This window comes from Polyodon spathula, chromosome 10 (assembly GCF_017654505.1).
Source record: "Polyodon spathula isolate WHYD16114869_AA chromosome 10, ASM1765450v1, whole genome shotgun sequence".
Lineage (NCBI taxonomy): Eukaryota > Metazoa > Chordata > Actinopteri > Acipenseriformes > Polyodontidae > Polyodon > Polyodon spathula.
In genome coordinates this window covers 2,909,102-2,931,350 of record NC_054543.1, presented here as the reverse complement: position 1 = coordinate 2,931,350, position 22,249 = coordinate 2,909,102, and the positions used below count along the sequence as shown (strand labels likewise).

General features: G+C 36.0%; 1 protein-coding gene across 2 annotated transcripts; it reads right to left on the bottom strand.

Moving 5' to 3' along the window:
• Positions 1-337: 337 nt before the first annotated feature.
• On the bottom strand, positions 338-20,800 carry LOC121321721 (STE20-like serine/threonine-protein kinase). Of its 2 annotated transcripts, XM_041260807.1 has the most exons (19): positions 19,805-20,800; positions 14,452-14,616; positions 12,460-12,508; positions 12,041-12,190; positions 11,718-11,790; positions 11,437-11,631; positions 11,100-11,181; positions 10,368-10,499; positions 8,889-10,088; positions 8,625-8,755; positions 8,021-8,144; positions 7,640-7,819; positions 5,110-5,181; positions 3,953-4,082; positions 3,673-3,797; positions 3,268-3,456; positions 3,003-3,128; positions 2,739-2,852; positions 338-2,590 (listed from the first exon to the last, which is right to left on the bottom strand). In XM_041260807.1, exons 1-19 carry the CDS (start codon positions 19,952-19,954, stop codon positions 2,450-2,452), a joined length of 3,528 nt encoding a protein of 1,175 aa, XP_041116741.1. In that variant the 5' UTR covers positions 19,955-20,800; the 3' UTR covers positions 338-2,449. The 2 variants fall into 2 exon arrangements, with proteins under 2 accessions (XP_041116741.1, XP_041116742.1); XM_041260808.1 differs by lacking the exon at positions 5,110-5,181.
• Positions 20,801-22,249: the final 1,449 nt, after the last annotated feature.

The following is a 22,249-nucleotide window of genomic DNA, read 5'->3' as shown; positions in this document are numbered from 1 at the left end:
CAGCAGAACACACACACATTTAAATTCAAATTATAGAACATATCTTCAACTTAATTTCAAAGACTTTCCATGCAATATATAATCCCCATGGTTGCAGAGCAAATCCATCAGTCAGGAATTAAAAAACAAAATATTTATCTGTACGGCACTCTTCATTTTTAGGTCATTAACTAAGATGACTAACTTACATTCTGAAACAGAAAGCGGTATATACAGGGCGATTAGAACGTTTACCACATCAACAAACCAGATCTCATGTTATAAACTTACTTTCCAATCACCCTGTATATTTGTTCCAGCCTTTTAAGCAATCTAAATTAACATCGGCTTCAAGCAGTTTGTTTTACATCACTTTAATATGATTAAACAAAACCACCAGTGAACATTTATCCGTCGCAGAAACAGGATCATAACTGTCATACAAAATTTGTGCTTTCCTTAAACAAGCATTGGTTGGTTTGTACATTAAGAGGTACAATCCGTTACAACTTGTACACCAACCCACCACCCTATCCCATAAAGGCAACTAGAAAAGTAAAATCAGAGTACACCCTTGGTAAAAAGCTAGTGGGGACCAATACAAAAGAACACTCCAGGGAGAACAATGGCCCTGAAGTACAATTGCTGTGCATATCCAAAATGTACAAGATGCTGAATTCTCTACAGAAATCTAGAAACACAAGCATTCACTGACCTAGCAAATTATTTTAATTCCCACCTGAAAAATTCTGATCACACTGTGCATTAATTCATGATAAACACACACACACGTAAAGACAAGAGAAAGGCAAGGCAATGACCTCATTATTCCCAAATTGTAACTTATATTTGTGTAATGCACTCAGGATAATGATTTAGCGCTATTTGAAGTTACAGTCAGTAAAACACAACTTTTTAGTAAGGCTAATAACTAGTACAATCGCTATAATAATACAAATAGTAATTACAAGTAATTTATTAAAAGTAATTTAAGCAAAAGTACAAATGATAACCTAAAAACATGCATGCCCCCACCCGTTCAATCTGAATTTTGAAAATTCTCTACACACTGCTTGCATGTGTAAATTATTAATGCTGAACAGCATTTTTCTAAAAAAAAAAAAAAAAAAAAACACACTCATGAGAGAAAGTCAACCCTTGAGACAAAGCAATTTTGCGATTGAATCAATAAATCCCAGGTAAAAACTTGAGAGCAATTAAATTTGGGGGGGTGGGGAGCTATATTTGTTAGAACAGTCCACAAAAGTTAGTTACAAAATATGATTCATACTGCATATGCTTACGTTATTTGAAACACTCATGATATGACTAAAAGATGATATTTAAATGGTGGAAAAACCTTCTAGGTCTGCAAACACAGATACATACAGTTTTACTGTACATTTTCTCCTAGTGTCTGATATAACTGTAACAACTTATATATCAAGACATGCAATTACATATAGATTTTTTTTTTCTTAGCCAAACTAAAGAAAAAAATTGCCATGCAAGTACTTTCATGGAAACAAAGTAAAAAATAAATAAATCTTATAAAAAAGTTAGTGCTATATACAATTAGCAATACTTTTATACTCACGCACACAATGTGCATGTACACATTTTATTTTGCGTCTTTTCCACTATCAGGAGTGTTTATGTATTATTATAAAACAGCATAATAGTTATATATTTTTTTGTAAAGAAAAGCCATACTTCAAGATTATACACTTCATAGTTTTTCAAAAGTTCAATTTGTTTAAAAGGAGGACTGGAAACGTAGCCTACCTGTAAGACTAAAATGAAGTCAAGCACCTTACTGCACACTGTACATACACTTTTTTTTTTTTTTTTTTTTTACACATTTCCAGCTACTTTTTGTTTAAAGAACATAAAAGGACAAATCAACAAATTAAATTAGGCTCTATAAAAAGCCAGCTCATTTGAATCAAATTGTCTTAGGCACCGGTTTCTTCTTTTTTTAAGAAGACAAACAAAAGCAGCACATGAAATACTGTAGGTGTATATTAAAGTATTATTAAATGGTACACTGCCTGAGTTGGTTATTCATTATGCATTTAATTTAGTTTCAGTATAGTTTGCTTTGTACCATTTGTTGTATTTTCAAATTTGCTAATTGTGTCTATTTTTAAAGGACTTTAAAACCCTACTATGTAACATAGCCTTTTCTAATTCAAATGAACTTTAATGGTTGGTAGAGTAATTGAAAGAGGGGGAAATAAAATGATTTACTTAAAACCTGTGCCAGCTCAGACTTAAATACAAAACTTCAATTTCTGTGGTCATTTCAGCTTATTCCAGAAATACTAGACATTTAATTCAAGCGTTCAGATAATTAGGCTGATTGTCATCCATGGAGAAGCAGAGGTTCCATGATGTTACCATCAGTCTTCTTTGTTTTAAGGGATGCTCCAGTAGGTTATAATATTATGTCAGCTCCTGTTTTTGGTGATCATGTGGAGTGCAGGCTGGGAATGGGGTAGAATTTAGAAATCCGGCTTTGTGCTGAAGGGTTAAGGCATTCCGACTCTCCACTCATCTTGAAAAACACTTCTTGTTCTTGTAGCTTTCTTGCAAATTCTTCTTCCAAAGCCTATGAAAAAATTGTATAAATGCTTAAAAATCAGTTAATCTAGAACCACACACACAGGTTTATACTAAAAACAATAATGGACCACATGTATTAATTTTCCCTTTCTTATGTACACTTAACTGAACATGAATTACAGTGGTTTTATTACCTTCTTCCTTGGACGGAGCTTCTCTCTCCAGTCTTTCAGCTCCTGACTGTGCTCCTCATCAAGTTCTTTAAGCTTCTGTGTTTCATGTTCAATCAGCAGATGGCACTTCTCATTCTGAAAAATACACAGAGCAATTCCAAATGCTTTCACTTCTTGGGCACAAACAGGACATTGGGAATACAGTTCTTAACCCACTGAACACCCCCACTTGACGTAATATTTTGGTCCCCCCCTCTTTTTTCCCCACAGAGCTGTATATGTTACCTGCAGCTGCTGCAATTCTCTAATATTAGTGTCACATTGTAGCTGTAAATCCCTCATCTGGTTCTCATGTTTCTGATGCTGCTGCAGCCTCTCATTCTTCAGCCTCTTCTCCTCCTGAGTAGCGAACTTTTAGACAGAAACAAAATGACGGATCAAGAAGCGCCACATTTAGTTTACTTAGCCACTAGATTCAGAAATATTTTGTAAATGTAAAAAGCGACAAGACAATTTGACATGTTTAAATGTGTATTAAATGATCAGCTACCTGTTTGATTTTCTCCCTGTCCTGCTCTGGCGATCCAGATGATGTGATTCGAAGGCTCTTCTTGAACATGGCCATGCGGGTCTTGGCTTCACTGCGCTGGATTTTTGGCAGCCTGCCTCTTTCTTGAGTCTGCCTGCTCTTTAGGTCCTCAATCAATCGTTGGTTATACCTCTGCATCTGCTCCATTTCCTAAAAACAAAATTAAAGAAAGAAAGAAGCAAGACTTTGTTTAATTCCAGACAGCTATTGTAGTTATGTCTTATTATATAAACAAAAAGTTGACAAACTGAAAAATGCAGATAAGGGTAGTTTATATGTACTGCCCTTAAATGCAATGAATAAAAACACAACATTTTTTTGCCGGACTAAATTCAGTTTTATAACAGCCTTATCTAATTTTCCAACCTTTTCATGCCTCTTTAGCAGCTGGTGTCTCTGCATAAAGTATTGGTCTTTCAGCTGCTGTTTCAGGAGCTGATGTTTCTCCTGCAGATGGCGCTCTTCCAGCTCCCATATTGCTGCTTCTCTTGCTGGATATTCAAGACAAAAAAACAGAACCATTAGATATAGCCAGATAACTGCATACAATAACTTTGCTGCATCTAGCTCAGTTTGTTTACATCAATGAACAGTGATAGGATGGATACAAAATAATATTGGCCTTCGGTCTCCCTGCAAACCTCACCTCTCATAAGCTGCTGTTTGTGGTTCAAGCAGTCACGCTCAATGGTGGCAATCTCAAGCTTGTGTTGCTGTATGATTTTCTTCAGGGCTGAATCCAGTTCCTGTTGCTGTTTCTGCAAAAACTCCTGTTCCTGTCAGAAACCAGAGAAACAAAAGCTGAGTCTCCGATTGAAGTGAATAAAAGATTAAATAGGACAGCCGAAATGATCACACAGGAGGTGGAAAACAAATTGAACTTAGTGACACAATATCACACCACAGAAAAACAATTCAAGTTATTTTATTTTTTTAGTTAGCTGAAATGCAAATAAAAAAAAGAAACATTGTGATTTCCTATGGTTTTTAATAAGCACAACTAAAATTAAGAAACAATTAATAGGCTTGGTAGTGGTACTGTTTGAAAACAGTAGTCCACACCCATGTACAGGACACTTGTAACATGTTTGCAATCATTTGCAGCTATACTGATTTTAATTTGTGTCCACCCCCCACCGCCTTCTTGAGCTGCTCCTTTGTTCTAGCTGCCCATCATACTGTAGATGTATAATACAGTATGAAAGAGACAGCTCCATCTAGTGCACCGCTGGGTACTGCTAGCAATACAAAACTAACCTGTTAAGAAAATGCACACACATTTCTTTGAGAAGTAAATGTCCTAGATGGCAATAAACAAGCTTAAAGACTTATGTTACTCCAAACCTTCAATATAGACTGCTTAACTTGTTTATAATGTCGCATGTTTTTGTATGCAGAAAATGTAATTAAAAAAAACCAATAGGCTTACTCCCATGCCACCCACAAATGAAAGCACTACAAAACAGAATACAGAAGATGCAGTGCTTGCATGTGCACACAACAAAACACCCGTATATCTCATGTACTACAGCCATTGAACCAGTACAGTATACAATAGTTTATAAAAAAAACTCATAAGCATGTCACATTCAGCTATTATATAGCAGTAGATGTTCATGTAAAACCATCATTTTTTTAAGATTTTGTAACCAAAACACACTGAACCCCAAACAGAGAAAGGCATCTTTTCAGATGCAAGCGGTGCAAATATATCAGTATTTAATCCAAACTCCTACAACTAACGAAAAAAAAGTAAGGCACCCAAAAGTGAAACAAAAGGTTTAACAGGGAAGGGAAACTTACATCCTGCATCTGAGCGTTGAAGAGTGTACATGAGGACAACTGAAAAGACTGTATCATAACCTGGGCGACACCCTGTGGATTAAAATAGAATGCACTTCCCATGTGAGCAACAAGGGACATGAGCAGCAGACTCACACAAACCACCAGCACACCAACGCATACTCACTCGCCAGACACTGCAAGCCACTGTAGTGTTACCAGCTTCTGAAGTTTCTATTATACTGCCCAGATTAAATGAAGAAGGAAAGGAATGTACAGCGCAGAAGATGTTTTTGTTGCTCAAAGTTGGATCCCTTTATTTTTTTGGTTGTTGTGCGAGGGTGACTGCAGTTACCTGAGCATCCTGGAATCTTTCTAGTTGTTCTTAAGTGTTTCATGAGCTCTTTTCTCTGCTCTTTGGGTGCATTTTCCACTTCATTTTTTACCTACAGTTAAATCATGCAGATGGGGGGGGAGGGGACGGGGCGGACGGACAATGCTTTGTAATTGTCACAGCAATTGCAAGGGTTATGTTAACAAGCTGTAAAGACACATGCTGTAAATCAATTGTTCTATTACTACAGCATGCAAATGAATGTATGAATAGGGTTTTTTTTTTTTTTTTTACATTTACATTATAATTGTTACATTCATCATTACTGTCCAAAATGAATAGACAGTTGAGATGAATGTAACAGGAGTCCCTGAAAGCTGCTGGCTTACTGGTTAGTTCCCTTGGAGCCATTTAAAACCACTTCACATGCAAGGAAAAATAGGTAACATTTGGCTTGTGCCAAATTTTAAAAGCAGTCCAATTTGACATGTGACCCTGTTGAATAAATAGCCTCTCTGCTATATTTGCATAGATCACTAAACCTTTGTAGTGAGGAAGCCAATGTATCCCAGCAATTATGAACCCCAAAAAACATTGACTGAGTAAGAAAATGATGTGTGCACTACAGGAAAAGAATATAAAGCTCAAATTAATCAAGCAATAATACACCGCAAGTTCACTTTCAAACCACAGAGCAAACCAAAAAAACTACATCACCACTGCAAGTTAGAACCCATCACCCAAAACAACTCACACACAAGCACACACACAAATTAGTATTAGCAAAATCAATATGATATAACAATTTTTATAACATTAAGTATAACAAACCATCCAAGATCAACCTGTACTAGAAAACAACAAATTAAATGAACTTGTAAAGTTTTAAATAAACTTCATAATACATATTTCTTTGTTAAATAATTTACAAGTTAACTTTAATTTTCAAAAACAGAAATGTGTATTTAACAAATAGTAAAACAATTTTTAAAAAGTACATTACATAGAGATATTTTTCATTCTGAAAATGTTATTACTGCTGAGAACTGACACACTGGTAAACTTAAAAAAATCACTGTGCTGCATAATACCAATGCTTCCACTTTCTGCTTAAAGCATTTTGAGCCATAACCAAAAAGCAGAAAATGGTACTTAAGACACCGACAAAACTGTAATGACATTTAGCCAGGCATGAAACTGATTAGACCAGCTCAGTAAAACATTCAATGTTGTGTAACCCACAACATTTAGAACAGCTAGAAGCCATGGCGAACCTGAGAGGTGAGAATGCTAGTGCCCAAGAGAAGAACATGCAGAGGACTTTCAATGCATCATTTTATTGCACTTAAAAGGGTAAGATGGTAGGTGAGTGTACATGTTGTACTGGCTTTTTCAAGTTGTGTGTGATTGTTTAGATGCCCTAATGTTTTATCAAAGGTTAGAAATAAAACAAGTTGTTACCTGAACAGAAGCTATGTGTGGCTACTATGTGGAAGTGCAAGGATGTAAACACAAAAAAATCTATAACAGAAATTAAACTTAAAGAGCCATGTAAATATAATTTTGTATTTTGGTAAGCCTACCAACTTACTCTTGGGAAGAAAAATAAGAAAAGCTTGAAATGAGGACAAGTACTGTATGATCACCAAGATTAATAAAGCAGTATGAAGACCTGCATGTTAAGAATACTGAATATTTACTTGGGCTGGTTTTCCACTGAAAACGGATGGATAGGAGGTGTTTACAAATGGATATTCTGACAAACGTTAAAGACCTACAGCAGAACTTGCAATCTTGTTACACAGCAAGTTATGTGTTATTAATATATATATATATATATATATAAAAAAACAAGGAAATAAAGTTACACTGGTTTAATTCTATGATGGACGAAAAAGGAAATGGCATAGAAAATGTAATCACTAATCTACAAAGACAGCTAAAAACACAAATGTTTTACTATAGGGTGGTAAGATTAATATTAAAACATTTAGTATTCTTCTGAAAACTGCCATAAAATGTTATGGTAACATCAAGTAGCTTGAGAAAAAATATGCATAAAAAACAGGCCACCAACACCAGAGAGCACCACAGCCACCACCACTGCTAGACCACCAGACTTACCCACATTGCAACAAGCATGGAATAATGTCTTTCATTTTATGCACATGCTTTACATATGAAGCATTAATGAAGTCTGATCTGCCTAATTTTTACCTCCTTTTTGCGGTTTTTCAGCATGTTCTGGAATTTGGACAGTTCCTTCTCTTGCTCTGCTTTGATGCGTTTTGCTTCATCTCGCAGTCGATTTGTATGATCTTGTTCCAGTCGCTCAATCGTCTGTTTCTGTTGTTTCTCTAGGTTTTCGATTTCCTGATCATACTGACGTTTCTTACTCTGTCAAAATAGGAAAATAATACCTGTTATAACAAAAGCAAATACTTGTGTTTGTTTGTCTGCTAGGAGACCAGAAGGGGCTTGGCTCATATATAGAATCACCTATTAAGCTCAACAATTTACAATTATAAATACTGACTCGGATTCTTGAACGTTATCAAGTTTCAATACAATTCCACACTGTCAAGTTTAAGTGCTCACCGTCATCTCCTGTTCAAAGCGCCGGAATATCTGCTCACGCTGCTGCTGCAGTTTGTTGCTCAGCTGTTGTTGGGCCTTCTGTTCTTCTTTCTGAAGCAATCTCAGCTCTCGCAACTCCTGACGTCTATGGTGAAACAAATAAAATAAAATAAACAGAAAGCTATAGAAGACATATTTCTTTTTATTGATATGTTTTCAGAAGTATAAAATTAGTGTTCTATTGTCAATACATTCTAACATATAAATGACACCAGGCAACAGACTGCAAAATACAATGTACCTAATATACACCTGTCTGTGTTATGCACTGCTGTCATTTAGTTGTAATTCACAGTTTGTATCACAACCGTTAATTACATTTTCTGAAAATGGGCTGTACGTGGGTTACAGGAGTTAACCACAAAGTATTACTATTTATTTATTACAGTGAATCTTTAAAGACAAGGATACAAGGCAACACAGTTCTGGAAAGAGCTGGCAACTTAACCAAAGTATTGGTTATTACTAGTAAGAGACAATAATGATTTTACATCTACTCTGCGTCCCAAAAAGTAGTATTTATTGGGCTACATTCATATCGTCTCATATGAATGTTGCGTCATACCTTAAAAATCTCATTTCTTCACTCTTTGTATCATTATCGGTGACTATTTTTGATGTTGTCACACTGACTTCTACCCCATCAACCATAAATTTACGTGTCTTCTTCAACGTTTTCTTCTGTCTTCTGGTTTCCTAAAATTTAATATATATTTGTTTATTCAACAAAAACTTAAGGGTTTATCGTGGTATACTTGCAATCATTAAAATGTTAAATGTTGCTTCTTTTAAAGTTTACAACGTTTTAAATACACACAATGCTTCTTACCTGAACAGAAATGGATCCCTCCTTGTTTTTGGTTAGAAAGCTTGAGATGGACAAGTTCAGATCAACATTGTTATTATCAGCAGCAGAACTTCTGCCGGAGTCTGAATCTTTATCCTTTTCTTTGAGTTTCTCAGGCTCCAGCTGCTTTGGAGTTTTCGTTTTCTCAGGGCTTTCTGCACTGGCCTTAACTTCGTCGACACTGGGAATGGCTGCTGGCTTTGCTTCCTCTGGGACGGCTCCCTTGTCTCCTTCGTCCTTTTCTCTGTCATCACTGATACTGGAAGCTACTGCTACTGTGCTCTCTGGGATTTCTGTTGTTTCATTTTGTACAGCTGTAATACTTTGGATTTCTTTGTCTACCTCATCAACCGCCTCTTTGAGAGCTTGCTCAGGTGTTGCATCCACAGAAGGCTCCCGAGGATGTTCATTGTTGCTAACCTTGTCTTTTTCCACCTGTTCAGTGCAACTCTCATCTGTCACTTGCCCCATCTCAGGGCTTACTTCTTGTGGTGTTTCTCCTTTATTTATATCTATCTCTGCATTCTCATCAATGGCTTTACAGCCCTCTTCCTCAAGATCCTTATTTTCATTTTCCGTAGCTTCTTGTGCTAGTTTTACCGTAGGTTTTTCCACACATCCTGCTTTAATTCCTTCTGAATCTGCATCTTTCTGACTATTTTCACCTTTGTCAGCTTCTTTAGGTTCTGAAATGTCTTTTTCACCTTTGACATCTTCTTTAGGTTCTGAAATGTCTTTTTCTTCTTCAGTTGTGATTTTTGGTACTTGCTTTACCTCAGTTGTTTTCTCTTCTTCGTTTTGTTTGGTCTCCTCTTCAGTATCTGCCACAGAGTTCATCTCAGCTGTTTCTTCCTGTGAAGCACTGGGTAGCTTAGCAATAAGCTCTTCTTTTCCTTCAGCAGTTGCCATCTCTTCTGCCTCAACCAGGAGCTCTTCCCTGCTAATATCTTCAATACTGGTGTCTGAAATGTTGTTCTCATTCAATTTTTCATCCTCCGTCTTATCAGTTTCACTGGTGCCTATACCCTCATCTGAGAGTTTGTCACTGACTTTGTCCTCAGTACGGTCAGGCTCAATTTTCTCAGACACAGACTCCAGAATTGAAGCAGACTGCGAGAGCTTCTCGTCCTCTGAACTTGCAATGCTGGCATCTGATGGTGCGCGCTTGTGTCCAGGCACAAGCTATATAAAAAAAAGACAACAAAAAAGAAAAAAGACACAAAAAAACAGAGAGAGAGATCTGTAACAACAAATTACAAAAAAAAAGTAAATTTTTATAATCTATCTCAAGGATAGCCAAATCAGACAAAAGGTTAACACATCGATGTTGACTGATGTTTTGATGAAACAAAAACGACAATAAAATCTACTGTCATCTACCTACATTTTTGTAAAATATTTAAACCGTAAGCAAGCCAAATATGATTCATAAGAAATATGAGTTCCAATTGTTGCACTTACTAGCTGTGGATCGTGTTCTTCATCCTCCTCCTCTTCTTTAGCCTCCTCAATCTCTTCTGTCACCTCTGCTTTAGCCTCCGCTATCAGCTCTCGAAGTGGCTTGTTGTCAACAACACTCGTCACAAAGGGATGCTTCAAAAGAAAGAAAAAAAAACTAGAATATGATGTTTACTTATAAAAAACTCTTAAACAATCCCAGATACGATGACCATTTTGGAAACAGAATACAATAATAAAAACTAAAATGCAACGTAACCCCTACTGTCCAACCAAATTGCTTTACAGGGTTAAAATCAACCAGTATAATTTTAAAATATCAAACTAATTTGTTTAAAAAAAGTACAATGAATAATCTTGACGTTGTTAACCAGTATAAATACAGTTAAATGAGATTAACATTACCTGAAATTTCTTTAGATGACAAATTGCAATCTTCATAAACTAAATTTCACATGTAAAACTGCATATTTTGATACAAATCTGGACCAGTTTAAGAAAAGTTAATTTGTATAATGTATAGTGTATATGACTAGTAAAAAAATGTATAATATTTCAAGCATACAATTTGATTTGTAATATATATATTTTGATCTATCAAAAAATTGAGTGGCTTTAGTAAGTTACAAGAAAATAATTTCATTTTTATTTATTTTTTTAGAATGGCTTAGGGTGCAACTATAGCCTTCATCCGTGTGTGTGTGTATATGTGTGTGTGTATATATTTATGATTACCTGTAACAGCTGAGAGGCGTTCCATCTGTTGTCTAAATTCTTATCTAAAGCTTTCCTAAGAAAATCCTTAAACTCTGCAGACCTGTGAAGTGGTAACACAAATATTTTTGTAAGGTATTATGTCATCATTTTATTCTTTAAAATAATAAGTGCTAGTAAGTTACTGCTGAGGTCCTGAAAATGTTAGAACACCTACTAAAACACACTATAAATTTTACACTTCGGACAAATTCTTATGAACTTTAGGTTATGGTATGGTACGCAGTGTACTATCAGTGTAGAAAAACCAAATAAAATAAAACAAACATTAAAAATAGTATACAAAACACATTCTCACCATTTAGATGGCTGCGATAGAGTAGGAGGCTCTGCCTTAGCTATTTTCAGCAAAACTCTCATTGGATTAAGCTCATGATGAGGTGGTTCTATCTCTGCCAGTTCAATTAATGTGACACCTAATGACCAAATATCAGCTTTGTAATCGTATGGCCTGTCTTTGGAAGTTTCGCACATTACCACTTCTGGAGCCATCCTGTGAGGGAACACAAAAAGGATTAAGTATACACATACACTAGCAGGCAAACGTCATGCATGGTGAAAAAAACAAAAACAGCTCACCAATATGGTGTTCCAATAAAGGAGTCTCTTCTCTGCAGTGTTTTAGTATTCTTAGCAGATACTCCGAAGTCAGCTGAAACACAATTACAATTAACTTAATATCCTTTATTTAAAATTTGGTAACTACAACTAAAAGAAAAATAATTAAATGACACATAACTACCCAAAAATACTGAAGTATCTATGAAAGCAGAATACAAAGAAGACATTTGAAGCCGGAACAGAAAACTTAATAAAAGTAATAATGAAACCAGATAAAAACTAACCAACCCTGACAATCATTGCTTCGTGTTTTAGTACCACTAAACTTCTGGTGCTCTTACCAAGTTTAATATCTCCGTCTATTGAAAGAAGAATATTCCCAGCCTTTAGATCTCTGTGAATGACCTTGATATCATGGAGGTAACACAATGCCTCCAAAGTCTGTTTACAAACCACCCGGATCTGTGGCTCTGTTAGAGGCCTCTCCAACTCTGTAATGAGAAATAAAATAACATACACTTAAGAAAATGTCACGACCTAATCCAGGGATAAGACATAAAGATGATTTCATTGGGGAGTCACATTTACATATTATTTGAAATAAGCTTTTCATGTAGAATTATAAAAGCAACTCATTGTGGACTGAAAAATAATCAACTGGTTACTGATTGTGGGTCATACTATACACATGTGTGTTGTTACCCAGCTGAAAGATCAATATATAAAATGAACTAAAAGCAGAAGAATATGCAATGCTTACCCAACATTACAGCATCAACAGCTCCTCCTGCACAGAACTCGATCAGGATCTGAAAAGAAACAGATACAATTGAGAGGTTATCCTACAACACAATGAATACATTTCTAATTGTCATTACATTCTTTAGGGCTTGCTACAGTACCTAAACTGGCCTAATTCTTCAAACTTGAAACATTTATCGATTTATTTATTTACTTATTTTAATTGAGTGTCTGCTTAGTTATCTGCCCCCATTTTCTCACCAGTTTCAAGGTCATCTCACCTCCATAACCCAACTCCGGAAGAATGGAAATCAACATCCTTCATTCCTGCTGTCAAGCTAATTGCCTCTTTTCATAAAGCAAACTTAAACAGATGATTTTGCCAAGCTACTGAAATTGGGTAGGTCAGAGTTCAGCTTGACTAGTCTCAGCAGTTCTCATCTGCCTCCTGACCAGGATGGGGCGACCCAGTTCACTCCCGAACAATGACTCGCACCACTCTGCATTGCAATGCCTTTTACTAGGTTAGCCACTACAATACTATGTACTGTAGAAAACATTCATTTATGTATTCTTTTTACAATGCAGGAGCAGCTTTGGCTTCTATAATAAGGATTATGGTTGAAAAATGTTAACATTCCTTCAGAAGCAGATTTTCTAAAGGAATGCTTGTTTAAGTCCATTTTAAGCTATCAATGTTTTAACAGTGAGCGAGTTAAAAGTAACATGTTCAGTCTTAAAGGTTTTACTTCTCTCAGTATGCCTGACGATGTAATGGGTTTTAAAAGAGGAATCTCACAGAAGCATAAAGCACAATGCAAGTTAGGATTAAAGTTTCTCTTCACAAATCATTGGTGAGATAAGTTACAACCTCAGTATCTGCTACAGTACACGTGAGATGTCAAGCATTATTATTTCAAGACCCATGGGACAGAGTTTAAGCTGGATTAATAAGATTCTGCTTTTAAGTCTCCTGTAAATGCTGCTGCTTACAGTACAAATAAGATGTGTTTTCATTTACAGTACATCAACCAATTGTTCTAGCGTACCACAGAGCATGTGTTCAGAATTTTTTTTCATAGACTACTCATTGTTATGACCCCTAGTTTCACTACAGCTAAACAGTAGCTAAATAGTTCCCTGTGTACACTATACACAAAAAACAAAAGACATTCTGATCACATTTTTCTAACAATACTGGTAATTCAATGGGGGATCTCTCTCAGCATGTGTTACTTCTAATACAATATTTGTCACAGTAATATATTGGAAGATAGAAGGGTTGTGGTTGTCTCTCACCCACACAGTGGATGTAACCTCTGAAGACCCATTTCTGCAATGCATGCAGTATAACCACATCTGCAGTACTGATCAATTCAAGTGGCTTCAATATTTACTGATTTATTTATTAATGCCTTTGGATCTCAGGTGACAGCACTCACTATGCACTATAAGACCTCTTGGGCAGCCTTAATACAGTTTCTCTGGCAAATATAAAAATAAATGACAAACTGTGCTGACTGATTGCACTTCAAAAGGGGACCAATATAGACTGAATTGACAGAAGACTTAAATTCCTTGTTGACAGATAAGATTTGTCCCAATGTCACATCAGACACTGCACATTTAAAGGCTGCCTGCCATGTACTGGATAGAATTACTACGTGCCACGGACAGAAGTTCTTTGCTATAAAATACTATAGTACCAAATGTACAGCAAATGCAGCAACTAGAAATTCTAAACTAAAGCAAAATATATTGAAGTATCCTGTAACTTCTACAGTAAGTAGCAATTTACTGTAATGGGATGCTACAAAACTAGCAACACACCTTTATTATTGTGAATTCAAAACACTTGAAACAGACATTTGCAATTTTTGTCTTTACAAGTATATTTACACAACCCTAATTAAGGCCAGGTGTTCCTTGTTTAAATGTTTGTGTTAAATCTTCCCTGGAGAGTATACTTATTTATTGATTTATTTTTTAAAGATCAAAATCAATTACATACCCATAGTTTACTTTCGTAGTAGAAGGCATCCAGTAGTTTAACTATGTGCTGATGGTCACACGATGCTAGAATATCAATTTCTATCATGTAGTCTTCAAGCTCCTCTTCTGTCTTTGTATCAATCACCTTTGCAGCAGCAAGGGTCCCAGTTTGTTTATTCTGGGCCTAAAAACAAAACAAAAGCAACAAGCCAAATGTAAGCGAACTACCAAAATAAAAAAACTCATTTATCCTATAGTTAACAGGAAAAAAAAAAAGCACATTTGAAACTTATGTACCCATGAAGGCTTTGAAATATAACAAACCTAATTGGCCATTAGAGTTGCGTGCTGGGATCATTTTCAACCACTGTTAAAATAACTACTACTGGGAAAATGAGATTTTCATAAAGAGATTTTAAATTCAAAAAGCCTCTGCAGTCATATGAATACAGTTGGAGATTAAACTAAGAACTTTCAATTAAACCTTGGATAAGAACAGTCACTGTGAATCTGACACTGTTAGCAGAAAGATGTATCTTTGTGCTAGCTGACAGGGACCTGGCCTAGAGAGGCCCTAATACTAGTTTTTTGTAGGGAAAGGCCTGTAGGAACAGATGATTTCAAACATCAAATAATATATTGGTTTCACCTCGATAATTTTAACATACAAATTTTCCTTATTTAATCAATCACTATAAAACATATTTCGTTGGCTCACGAATTCCGGTAGAAGTTCTTCAATGTGTGTTCTGTATATAAATCAGAATGGCAGAACAGATTTGCATCACTTTAAACTATTTTGTTGTTTTTACAAAAAAAAAGAAAAAAAAAACAGCAAACAAAAAAATACTCTAGCTTACAATTAAATATAAATGTATAAATATTAAAATTAGTACAATTAAAATGGGAAATACTGTATTATCGTCCGTGTGTCCCCAAGGAACTGTTCTTTCCAGAGCTACTGTCAGCTATGTAAAGCCAGACTTCCTTTCTTTTAACATTCAAGACAAGACGGAAATGTATCTTTTGATATAGCCCCTTTTAAAAAGTTGTGCTCACACACCAGTCTTTAGAAAACGGACCAGCTGCTGTTCACATACAGTATGTTAACAGAATTGTGAAAATCACTTGAGGGATGCGTTTAATAGTTAAAAATGCACAATATTGTGAAAATCACATAGGATTACAGTAAATCCATATTTTGCTTATCTTTTTTTTTTAATCTCAGAAGCTGGAAGAGAAAGTGCTGGAAAGTGTTGGTGGTTTACAGTAGTTTTACTACCTTTGCTGAAAAGTAAAGGTATAAATCTATTAAATGTATTAAATACGATAAAGGGAATTAAACATTCTTCAGTTATACATTGATCTTAATTGGCATTCTAAATGAACTGTACCTTACTATAAATAACGTAGAAAAATGAGCATTGTGTTTCATTTCCTGCACCACAGCGCAGTAGCACTTCCCTCACTTAATCAAGACTAACTTTTAGTTATACTTTGAAACGCCCGACTCCTTAACATACTAAAAGGAAAGGGAGGGTTCCTTTCTCATTCTATATCTAACTTGCTATTTACAAAAGCTTTATGCCATTCTCTGTGTGTGAGTAAGACAACGCCTTTTAGTAACTGTGACGTTATCATCAAAAAAAATAAACACCAAACAAAACTCTTCTTTTACAGGTTTTGTTGGAGGTTACTTTCCAGAAATGGGATCTACATTAGGAAAGGTCAAATCATCTAATTCACATCTAATCTTTAGAAGTTTCACTTGCTCACTAGTCACAAATACAGTACAACCTGGAACAAGTGTAAAAAGGCAAAATTTGCTTTAGTAAGTATTTTAAACTTCACATTTTTGCATCTGGCTAAACTGCAGTAAAACCACTTCAGCCCTATACAATAAGGGCTACCAGGTCATAAGTTTGTTTGAATACAAAGCTCATGTTGCCTTTAATTGAACAATTGCTGATAAGCAATGAATGTAGGTCACCTCAATAGAATGTCTAGCACTCATTACTGATTATCTTCACAATGTCTATGGGGTTACCACATTACTCTTGGATTACACTTCAATATAAATTTTATACAGCACTTCACTGTTTTAAAGAATATCTGCAATTTATTTTAAAATAAAAATACATAAACTGTCTATATTTAAAGAAGAATTCAAGATTACAAATTTTAAAAAAAAAATCTGTCCTCCACAATTTTGTTCCAGTTTGTAACCAGATTTTAGCAAGTAAAACTGTAAGAATTCTGTAACATTACAGCAATATCTTCAAGGGTATAATCTTTATCATCCAAAATTTAGACAATATAGTTCCAACAATATATCAGCTCTATTAGGCTTTTATACCCTCAAGTTTACAGTGGAACAGTAATATCCTTTCATGCAAATACCGTTACAATGCTGTTTTCCTTACATGCAGCACTACGTTATATCTAGTTGTAAACAGTAACAAACAGTTCAACTAATCAATTTCTTAGACTTGTATTTCAAATTGAATCTCCTGACAAAATACTGTAAATACAATATACAATTATTTGATTAAAAAACTATATTAACTATTTTTAATCAAATAAAGCAATACATAATTCGGAAATAAAGTTATGCGTGATGCATAACATATTTTGTAACACTATATGGATAGCAATATGCATAATTATTGGAATAGCTTTACTTGTTGTAAAACAAACACAGGAAGGTGGGAGAAATTAAATGTAAAAAGAAAATATAAAACATTTAAATAGCGTAAAGGCACAGTCTTTTTGGCAACAAATGCCCAAAGCATTGGAAGATATATACTTGAGTTATTTTTTAATCTAGACACAGAGAACACAAGGGTTATTTTTAGATCACTGCCTCAACTTCAGACATTACACACTGCTGTTTAGGCAATACCTTCGAGGCTGCTTTACCAGAGACATCAACATTGAAGAAAGAAAGAAAGAAAATATAGCAGACATTAAAATGATTCAAGTCTGGCAAGATGCTGCCATTGGGGGTCTATTTAATGATAATTCAGCTGGGGTATACAATTAGAATGTTAGGACCCTAGAGAAAGAAAAAAAAAATGAGCATGCTTTTGTTCTAAATGCATTTAAAATGGTTAAGGTATCCAATTGATCATGTCTGAATGCGTGCATACCTCTGGACAGCTGCCGATTTTCATTAAATTCAATATATGGGGGATAGGTGGCTGGGCACCACTGTGGAGCGCGTTAACTATTTATTATTATTCATTCATGGTTTGGCGAACTCGTCTTTTTTGGGGGGAGGTGGCCCATAGCCACTTCCTATCTGTGGCACTGGGATGCATGTAACTGTTCATGTTTTTCCAGTCGGCCTCGCAGGTAGCCGACGGGCACCCATGGACGAGGCCTCCAGCCAAATTTACCTTTCACTAGGGCTCAGAGTGCCCTTCACAGTTCATAAATAACCCGCAATTGCAATCATCATCATTTATTCATTGCGGATTATCTGTGCTGAATGGTTATTTCAGTGCTTGTCATTGAATTGTTAAGTTTGAGCACAAACAACATTTAGACAAATAGAAACATCTCAAACATTTTCATCATGTTTTTACACCAACTCCAATCTACAAGAAACACCATCCATAAGCAACATATCCTGTAGAAGATTCAATTGTTGAAGATGTGTCACCATTGGCAGAGTGAGGAAGATTAGTCTTTGTGGTTTCTATGTTTTTCACCAATTAATATGGTATCTGTTATAACCACAAATTGTTCAGCCATATAATGCTTAGTATCTGAAGCTGTCAAGCTGACACCTCCGCTTTCTTTCATTGATCAACTACGGTACAAAAACATCCCTGTGTTTTACACAAAACATATAAATTACATGCAATCAATGTAACCACAGCACTCTACTTCAAAAGGTGACATGAAATCAGCATGGTTCTGCATATTCCCAGGATGCTGCAAAATGCAACACTTATGATAATAAATACTTAAAGGTTCCCTTTCCCAATGCAAATTAGCAGCAACTGTTAAGCGTTGCGTCACAAAGCTGCATTGCAAACTACATGCATTTCCTTTTCCTGATTTTGTTCTGAAAGACATTTCCCCCCATAGTTTTGTCTTTCAGGGGATTTTTACCTTAAAATTCCCAAGTTGAGTATATATGTACAATTCTTGTAAAATGTTATCAGTGTAACAAAAACACCACTGGTTCCTCAGCAACAAAGCTTGTAGATAACACCCATACCTTGTAGTGCTGCAGCCAACATGTAGCTTAACTATGTGTAGGCAAAAAGGTTCAAGGGGAAGAAGCCTGTGTCCCTACATTTAGTTTTAAACTATGTTTGTGCATCAATGGATAAATAGAGAGCCAACTTATACAAGAAATATAATACTTATTTAAAGAAAAAAAGAAAAAAAAACCTGTGCAGGCTTAAGTTTTAATAGTGAATGACATAAGTTGTGGTGCTTACGAGACACGCCCACAGTTATATATATAAAAAAAAGTTCAATAGAAGAAAAAATAATTCATGTTGATCTGGTCACACCATGTTTGAGGACATTTCACATGACATTTGGATATAACAGCTCATTCAGCCCCTTGTATTGCCTTCAGTTCATGCAAGAGGCCTTGGGTGGCCAACATAAATTGTATTTTACTGTTAGCCCTTGTGGCACCTCCTGAGTGAGGTACCCAATGGCCAACACATTTGCTATGCAGGTGGTATCCCAATGATACATCCAACAGCAAGGGACTTTTGACCCACCTTCTCAATAAATGAATAACCCCAATGCATTGCTAGGTGTACATACTACAGCAATACAAGTGACATGCAATAACATCCTGGCAAAAATCACTATTGAAAATTGAGTATCAGCGCTACAGGATTACTTCAGTGCCTCCTATGTTACTGTAGACTAAAGCATTAAACAATGAAAAGAAAAGAAAGAAAAGAAAAGGTCCTGCAGAGGGATCCATTGTTTTAAATGTAACGACTACTCAGGGGGGTCGATTAAGGTTTTATAGAATAAAAGATTCTCAGAGAATTTAACCTCAGACGCAACATGGTGTAGAGGGAAGCAAATGCGAGAACCACCCACATAGACTACGAACAATAAAAAACGAGTCAGTCATGAGTTTTTTTTTTTTTTTTATAATTAAGATAAGCTTTCACATGTAAACTACGTAGTCACTTATGAGCTGACAGTACACTGCAAAAGCTATTTGACTACACCAGTAAGTAGCTGGCTCTGCTGAACTGCCAACCAATCCTGGTGCTGAATGGTATTTATTAAAATGGCTTAGACAAATAATTCATCCTCTTACTGGAGTTACCAAACTGGTCAGGTCTAATAAGTGAACTGTTTTTTTTTTTTTATATGTCGCTTACCTTGTACACTTTTCCAAAAGCACCATCACCCAGTTCTCCAATGATTCCCCAGAAGTCTTCGGGATTTACATCCCTGTTGACATGTTCATATTGTTTTTTCTTCTTTTCCCCTCCCAACTTAAAAATCTTGCGAAAGTTGAAAAATGACATTTTCTAGGTGTTTTACTATTAAGTTTATTATTATTTGTAATTTATCCAGCGAGTGATCTTTGAATTTACTGGAGCTATATATCTAGAATAAATGTTTGTACTACAAATATTACTAAAAAAAATAAAATAAATAAATGTACATCATGTTTAGCTATGCAAATAAAGATAATAATCTCATGACACCGGCTGAGTTTTTCTCTGGCACTTAATAGCAGATCAACGAGTACAGAAAAACATTTAAAATGTACCCTAACTGAAACTGATGCTTTGGTTTTAACCAAAAGAAAAAAAGACAACAATTACTGTATATCATTTTCATTACATTCCTGTATATTATTCATAAAAACCACTCAAGCCTCTGGTTAGACAGTGGATGGCGCAAGAGGTCCTCCTTCACCCAATTGGCAATAACGGTGTTAAAAGCTTACATGTAAACGACTCTCTTTGTGGAATTTAGGATTACAAAACTAAACAAAATAAACACTTAAAAAATAAGCCCTGTAACCGCCGTCTCCAGTCGTTCTCACTCAGTTGTCAATGCGGTAGGGCCAGCGGCTGCAGACCCTCAGCTCCGTAGACAGGCACTCACTCCCGGGTGCTCCGGCCCTAACCCGAAGAGAGTATATATATATATATATATATATATTCCCCTCACAAGTGTGGAAAACAGAATAAACACAAAACCGGAACACGTCAATCCTGTGACGTTTTGAAATCCACAGCTAGCGCTATTTTTGTTTTCCAATAATTTCTTCCAATTTGTACTCGCAAGCTCATCACAGTAGATGCTCTTCCCCCTGCTCCCCGAACCAGCTCCTTCGATTCCGCTTGTTCACGGGGAGGATAAGCTTGGTTCCGCGCAGCCGCGGTCATCCTCCTGTGCTCTTCTGCGAGCTCGTGCTAATAGGTTGCGGGCACGCGCACGGCGATCTTCTTTTTTTTTTTTTTTAAAGTAACGTTTTGGAAATCACCACTGTTTTTTGTTTATTTTATTCTGCTTTTGTTGTTTTGACAAAAATTTTAACGAGATCGTTATATATATATATATTATATATATAATATATATATATATATATATATATATATATATATAGATAGACACACACACACACACACACACACACACACACACACACACACACACAGTGCGTTGCAAAAGTATTCAGACCCCTGACCAATTCTCTCATATTACTGAATTATAAATGGCACATTGAAATTTCGTTCTGTTTGATATTTTATTTTAAAACATTGAAACTCAGAATCAATTACTGTAAGGTGACATTGGTTTTATGTTGGGAAATATTTTTAAGAAAAATAAAAAAAAACTGAAATATCTTGCTTGCATAAGTATTCAACCCCTGTGCTGTGGAAGCTCCCAGTTTGCACCGATGAAAGAAATTGCCCAAACGAGGACACAATTACCTTACCATTGGCCTCCACCTGTGAACCATTAAAGTTGCTGTCACATTTTCTGGATAAAAACCCCAGTGTTGAAGGATCATTGGTAAGGCTGTGAATCTGAAGGAAAATGAAGACCAAAGAGCATTCTACAGAAGTTAGAGATAAAGTAATACAAATGCATAGATTAGGGAAAGGGTATAAAGTAATATCCAAGTGTTTGGATATCCCAGTGAGCACAGTTGGATCAATAATCAGGAAGTGGAAGCTGCATCACACCACCCAGGCACTGCCAAGAAAAGACTGTCCCTCAAAACTCAACGCTCAAACAAGAAGGAGACTTGTGAGAGAACCCACAGAGAGGCCAACAATCACTTTGAAGGAGCTACAGAGTTCAGTGGCTGGGAGTGGAGTAATGGTGCACCAGTCAACCATATCAAAAGCTCTGCATAACACTGGCCTGTATGGGAGGGTGGCAAGAAAGAAGCTGTTACTCAAAAAGTACCATCTGAAAGCACGTCTGGAGTTTGCCAGAAAGCATGAGAGTGACCCAGCTGCGATGTGGGAAACGGTTTTGCGGTCAGAAGAGACCAAGATAGAGCTTTTTGGCCAAAACTCAAAACGCTATGTGTGGCGCAAACCTAGCACTACCCATGCCTCAAGACACACCATCCCTACAGTGAAGTATAGTGGTGGCAGCATCATTCTGTGGGGATGCTTCTCATCAGCAGGGACTGGGCATCTTGTTACAATTGAAGGAAGAATGGATGGAGCAAAATACAGGAAAATACTGCAAGAGAATCTGCTTCAATCTGCTAAAAAACTGAAGCTTGGGAGGAAATTCACCTTTCAGCAGGACAATGATCCCAAGCACAAGGCCAAAGCAACATTGGAGTG